Source organism: Colobus angolensis, unplaced genomic scaffold, assembly GCF_000951035.1.
Source record: "Colobus angolensis palliatus isolate OR3802 unplaced genomic scaffold, Cang.pa_1.0 Scaffold439, whole genome shotgun sequence".
Taxonomy (NCBI): Eukaryota; Metazoa; Chordata; class Mammalia; order Primates; family Cercopithecidae; genus Colobus; species Colobus angolensis.
In genome coordinates, this window is record NW_012117810.1 from 1,717,873 (window position 1) to 1,724,649 (window position 6,777).

The 6,777-nt window shown below is 47.2% G+C and overlaps 1 protein-coding gene across 1 annotated transcript; it reads right to left on the bottom strand.

Annotated features, from left to right (window-relative positions):
- Positions 1–869: 869 nt before the first annotated feature.
- SLAMF9 (SLAM family member 9) lies at positions 870–3,506 on the bottom strand. Its single transcript, XM_011957207.1, has 4 exons — positions 3,461–3,506; positions 2,682–3,023; positions 1,642–1,914; positions 870–1,244 (listed from the first exon to the last, which is right to left on the bottom strand). Exons 1-4 carry the CDS (start codon positions 3,504–3,506, stop codon positions 1,039–1,041), a joined length of 867 nt encoding a protein of 288 aa, XP_011812597.1. The 3' UTR covers positions 870–1,038.
- Positions 3,507–6,777: the final 3,271 nt, after the last annotated feature.

The following is a 6,777-nucleotide window of genomic DNA, read 5'->3' on the forward strand; positions in this document are numbered from 1 at the left end:
CTAATTCTCTCCCTAGTCCCCGCTCCCCCCTAACCCCCTGCCCCATGGCAGCTGCGTAAGTAACATCCACGAGATCTGATTTGGAAGGAATAATGGAGACTTGGGCAGGGACACATTAGGCCTGGGAGGCTGATCATTGGTCTATGGAAACAGCAAGAACATAAACTTAAGGGCCTTTGCCAGGGAGTGGGGGGGTGGGCATTAACCCAGGACAAGACTCCAAAGAGAAGGCCTAAGACATGGAGATCTATAGGCAGGGACACAGGCAGGACAGTAATACTAATCACAAGCAGAAGTTAAGGTTCCATGATCTCACTAATAATCCAGCATCCCTATGGGGTAGGCGCCAGAGGCCCAGAGCAACTGGCATCAGGGAAATGATGGAGAGGTTGCGGGCTCAACTTAGACCCTGGGTAGGTCTGAACAAGGTCCTTCCTACCTCCCTGTTTAGGACAGCTTCTAGACCAGTCTAGGATAGATGGAGTTGTTAAGCAAATGTGTCTGCCAGGATGAGAGTGGGGTAAGGGAGCAGAAGAATCTTAACAGGAATAAAGCCACTTTTATGCAGGATTCAAAATACCTGAAATTCTCAAGTCACAGGTTCAGTTAGGTTCAAAGAAATCTCTCACTTTTCTTATTTAATGCATAAATGGCAAGCATGTTGGTGGAAAATGGGATAGGTGGTGAGTGACAGCATACCAAAACTTCCCTGTGAGGGGCCTTTTAGACCCACTTCTCTCCCCAAAGCAGGGCCCGAAAAAGCACGTGGACTTGGGGGAAGGCACTGGGAGTTGGGGAAAAGACAGCAGAGTGGGTTTTGCCAGAGCCACCCAGTGAGGACAGAAGGACCAAACACAGCTCCTGCAGAGTTGTGGTCACTTAATTTGACTTTATTGCCAGCCAGTCTTCCCTCAGAAGTATGGCTCTCTGGATACCCACCCCTGAGCACCTCCTTCCCCTGGAAAGAAGAGAGCTGAGGAAGGATTCTCTGGGTGCTGGGAAGAAACCAAGCTCAGGACTGGGGTTCCCAAGGAGCAGTCAGGCAGGGCTGGAGGCAGGCTTTGCCTTCTTCCTCAGTTTCATTCTGTTTCTCATGAGTTTCTTCATCCTTGGCATTTTGCGTCTTTTCTGGACTCGGATGACCCAGAGCACCGTGGCCAGAATTACTAAGAGCAAGAGGACGAACAATCCCTTGGCCAGGAGGCAGAAGGCTGTTGAAGGCTTCTCAGAAGCATAGTTGGGATCTGGGATGGAAGAAGGGAGGAAAGGGGCCCATCAGAGGTAGGGCTGGGGTTAACGTTAGGGGGCAGACTCCTACCCAAATTTCATGCAGGGGTCTCAAGTTCACAGTCAGTTGATGTCCCCTTGCAGTGTCTCTGGAAATATATTCTATGCACAGAAGCTCAGGAACTGAGATCTAGGAATCATTCTGAAGCCAAGCAAGAGAAAAGAAAAGACCTTTGGAAGTTGGGGGCACTAGAAAAAGGGAGAGTCTCCTCTCCAATCCAGCTGTCAAGCCTCCATGGGAGGGGGTTAGCTTCTGGGTTCGCTGGGCTCTCTTGGGAAGAGCTCAGGGAGGGAGATGGTGCCTCTAGGCACTGTCTTTCATGAGCTCGGTGGGTGTCTCAGGGGTTCTGGTACCTGCACAGAAGGATCCAGCAAGGATGGGGCGAGAACTGACGTTGCTGATGGGGTTGCTGGCTCTGCAGGTGTAGGAGAGGGCACTGTCCCCTGGCCTCCAGGATGTGCTGAGGACAGGGCCTTCATAGCATGTATAAGCGCTATTCCCCGAGGAGAGCCAGCTGTAGGTCACGTCCATGCCTGCCTTCTCCACAGAGCACACCAGGGACATATTGCAGGCACCTTCCCCAGAGATCTCAAAGTTCACAGTGATTTGGGGCTCTGACAGCCGTCCTAGATGAAGGGGAAACACAAAGACCCTCTAAACAATCAGGGGTTGGGTCTGTTTTCCTAAGCTCCTCAAAGCTGGGGTACTAATGCGACCCCTTGACAGCTCCTTCACCTAAACAACAAATAGGCCACAGCAAACAAACCCAACCACTGTAAAAACCTGTGGTTCCAAGGTCCCCAAGGCAACTGTCAAGGTAGACAGAGCTGCCTTTGGCATCTTCCACCTCCCCTTTATGTCTTCTTTCTCTTACTTTGTACTCTATCGTCCTCCAAACCCCATTCTGTCTCCTTGATCACATAAAATATTATCACCCCTCTCGGGGGCATTTACATTTTAATCAGTGTCTCTTCAAGCTTCAAGGTAGATGCAGTGTGAAAGGCACTAAGAAGAAATTTGGGTTCAAGCAGAGAGAAGATACTCATTAGTAGCCCTCATCACACAGGGAAATAAAAGGCTCAAGAATGTAGGTGGTGTTCATCCCCAGGATACAATTTCATTGGAAGAGAAAAGCCCTCTACAGGGTCTGTACATGAAGCCCCTGATCCCTGCCACTGCATCGGACAGCCTCCTTGCTCCAGGTCACTCCACCTGTTGCTGCAGTTCAGATACAACAGGTGGATTGGGCACACTCAAACCCAGTATCTAGATTAGGGACAGTCTGCCTCCAGTTCTAGCCTCAAACTATAACCCCAAGTCCTAAGACTCCATGGTGTGAGAAGCTCAGAAGAGCCCTCAAAAACCAGCTTTATGGTTCCCAGCCTAAACTCACGGTAGACACGTAGATTGTACTGCTGCATGATAGAGGTCTGGGATGTTCTCAGGTTGACTTGAGCTTGGTAAAGCCCTGAATCCTCCCAGCTCAGATTGCTGATATGCAGGGAATAGCTGGGGTCCAGGAAGCTCACTCGGCCCTGGTAGTGTGGATTGGTCACCATGATGGTAGCTGGATGTCCCTCTTTCCCTGGCACCACAGTGGCAAGACTTTTGTGGGAGGACCAGATGATATTCTCAACCTCTTCCTTGGGCGATATTTCCAGTGGGAGGCTGATGGACTCGTGAAGGACCGCAACCACTTCCTCGGGATCCACACCATCTCCAGAGTCTCCTTTGGCTGCATATACAGGAAGAAAAGAGAAGCAAACGGCCCAGCTGGTGTCTCTGGGCTGCTGAACCTGGCAGTGGAGCTGTAGCGTAATCTCAGCTGGGCAGCTTCTATGACTCTCACATGAAATCCTGTTCTCCAGCTGCTGCTTCTGGCTCTAGATTCCCCTTGTCCCTGAGTTAAGCACCTAACAGGAATTTGCTTCCATCTGTCCCTTCACCCTCCAAGTTTTACCTTCTCCTTTGCCGTATTGAGATTGCTCTTTCTTCCATATCCCCCGGTGTCTCTCCGTCCTGCCCTCAAGCCACACACCCTATTCCTTATAACTAAGGAAGAGCTGATACATTCATCCCCTAAGGAAGGGTCTTGCTGGCCCAGACCCAGAGGGGCAGGAGAACAGAGGTGGAAGGGGACATTCCTGGGCAGGAGCTGGCAGCCTCACTCACCCTCCTGGAGCAGCAAGAGAAGGAGCAGCCAAGTAAAGGCACACATGTCAGCAGCCCCCAGCCCCAGAGGTGTGACTCAGTCAGTCAGTCCCCAGGCCTGTGCAGAAGACTGCATTAGGAGGCTCCTAGAGACAGAGAGCCTGACTGATGGTCCTGAGAAAAGGGAAATGATTTTCCCCTGACTACAGCCCTCTGACTTCCTCTGTCCTCACTAAGCCCCTCCCTACCTATCGTGGCTCTCTTAGTTCTCTCTCAGATCCTGATTGTCAAGACAGTTTACTCACTGACTCATGATGCCATCCACCAAATTCAGCCCAAATCCCACTTCCTAAATGAGGTCTTTCAAGACTTCCTACCCGCCACGGGTCCCCACACACACTGCATGCCCTGAACTCACTGCATGCCCCGAACTCTTAGAACATTCCCTATCCTGTTATTTGGCTCCCAGAATACTCTGCCCTAGCTCTCTCTGGGTAGTTCCTACGTTGCTGTGATCATTTGGTCTTATAAACATCTATATCTCCCCAGACAGACTTCATCTTTCATTTCCTCTGTATGTCCCACTATTGCTGGCCCCGTATTAGATATGTGTCTACACTCAATTGATAGCTTTACAGTGGATGACTGATGAAGCCTTTTTATTTAAAGCTAGTTATGTTCCCACCTGAGAGGCTATTAGCAGTGGAAAAACATTTGATTCGATCCTCTTTAAGAAAGCAGTTTGGCTGGGCACAGTGGCTCACATTTGTAATCCTAGCACTTTGGGAGGCCGAGGCAGGCAGATCGCCTGAGGTCAGGAGTTTGAGACCAGCCTGGCCAACATGATGAAACCCTGTCTCTACTAAAAATACAAAAATTAGCTGGGCATGGTGGTGTGTGCCTGTATTCCAGCTACTCAGGAGACTGAGGCAAAGGAATCACTTGAACAGGAGGCAGAGGTTGCAGTGAGCTGAGATTGTGCCACTGCACTCCAGCCTGGGCGACAGAGCAAGACTCTGTCTCAAAAACAAAAAAAAAAGGAAAAGAAATAACAATTAGTTTGGACAGAGAGTTGATCTATGTTATTTATATTATGAAAAGACTTTAAATTATTTTATGAGAATACGATGTTGATCAAACCTACATGAAATCAGATTCAGGAAGAGACTGCAGAGGATCAGGTTACTAAACAGCTTCCTGACAGTCAAAGCTGTTCTGAATGCAATGGGTTGCCTTAGAAAGCAGCTTCTGTCCTACTATTCAAGCTAAGAGGACAATCACTTGCTTGGATTATCTGCAACATCTCTGGCATCTCAGGCTGGATAATCTTTAAGTTTCTTCTAATAATCAATTTTATGAGTCCGTGCTGTGATGAGGAAGTAAGACTGGTGTCTCAAGACCAAGGGATCAATAGAGGAAGATGTATTCAGTTTTGGTCTTGTGCCAACATTTCACAATTTTAGGTTAGCAAAGTCAGAAATCTGTTAAATGTCTATTGAGTAGCTTCTATGGTCCACACACTGTCTTAAGTGCTGGGAAATTAACAGTGACCAACAATTTTAGATTGTGACTTCGTGGAGCTCATATGCTAACAATTGACATTGGACAAGTAACTACAAGTTTGATGAGTCTTATCAAATGAACAATTGAAGGAGTCTATAACAAGGAGATTTGGCAAAGCTGGAGTCAGGAGGGTTGGGGAAAAGCTATCGAGGAGAGATATTTAAGATGAGACCTCAGTTCTTCAAAGATTGGTAGAATTTGCTTAGTGAGAAAGATAATGAAGTGAGTAGTTCATAAAGTTCAATTTATGAGTATAAAACCTGAGGGATTATAATTTTTTCTTAAAGGTGAACCAGATTCAGTCTGAGTATAAAACTTTTTATGTAATAAATCTGTTTAACAAATAAAATTAGATCCAGCAATCCCACTATTGGGTTTATATCCAAAGGAAATGAAATCAGTATGTTAATGAGGTATCTGCACTCCACACTTATTGCAGCACTGTTCACTACAGCCAACATATGGAATCAACCTAAGTGTCTATCAATGGATGAACGTGTAAAGAAATTGTAGATATATACACAATGGAATACTATCCATCCTTAAACAAAGAAGGAGGCTGGGCAAGGGGGCTCATGCCTATAATCCTAGTGCTTTGGGAGGCGAGGGCAGGAAGATCCCTTGAGGCCAGGAATTTTAGACCAGCCTAGGCAACACAGAAAGATCCCATGTCTACAAAAATTTTTTTAAACATTATCAGGGCATGGTGATGCATGCCTGCAGTCCTTGCTATTTGTGAGGCTGAGGTGGGAGGATTGTTGAGCCCGGAAGTTTGAGGGTGCAGTGAGTTATGATCATGCCACTCTACTCCAGCAGAGACCACCCAGAATAGAGATGCATCCATTCCCAGCCAGGGATAAGAGAGAGGGAACTAGTGAAACTTGACGAGCAAAACTGCCCTTAACAGAAAATAGTGCATCCTAGCCATCCTCCAGGCCCACAGAATGCAAAGCCACTCAGCTAGGTAAGAGTTTTGACACCTCCCCATCCTCCTGGAGTGAGGAAACCTGAGTAGGGGGTGGTGAGTTGAGAGGGAGCAAAACAAAACCCAAACAAACAAAACAACAACAAAAAGAAGGAAATGCTACCATTTACAACATGGATGAAACTGGAGGACATTATGTTTAGTGAAATAAGCCAGACACAGAAAGCCAAATACCACATAAGTTCACTTACATGTGGAATCTATAAAAGAGTTGAACTACAAGTAGAGAGTAGAATGGTGGTTACCATTAGAAGCTGTGGCAGGGGCGGGGATTGGAGAAATGTTGGTCAAAAGATTTCAACAGTCAGTCAGATAGGAGGAATAAGTTCAAGAGATCTATTATACCATATGGTGACTATAGTTAATAGCAACGTATTGTATTCTTAAAAACTGCTAAGACAGGCCAGGTGTGGTGGCTCATACCTGTAATCCCAGCACTTTGGGAGGCCAAGGCAGGCAGATCACGAGGTCAAGAGATTGAGACCATCCTGGCCAACATGGTGAAACCCTGTTCCTACTAAAAATACCAAAATTAGCTGGGTGTGGTGGCACACACCTGTAGTCCCAACTACTGGGGAGGCTGAGGCAGGATAATTGCTTGAACCCGGGAGGAGGAGAGTGCAGTGAGCCGAGATCGCACCACTGCACTCCAGCCTGGTGACAGAGCGAGACTCCATCTAAAAAAAAATTGCTAAGACAGTAGATTTTCAGTGTTCTCACCACAAAAAAAGATAGTGGTGTAAGACAACACTTATGTTAATTAGCTCGATTTAGCCATTTCACAATGCAT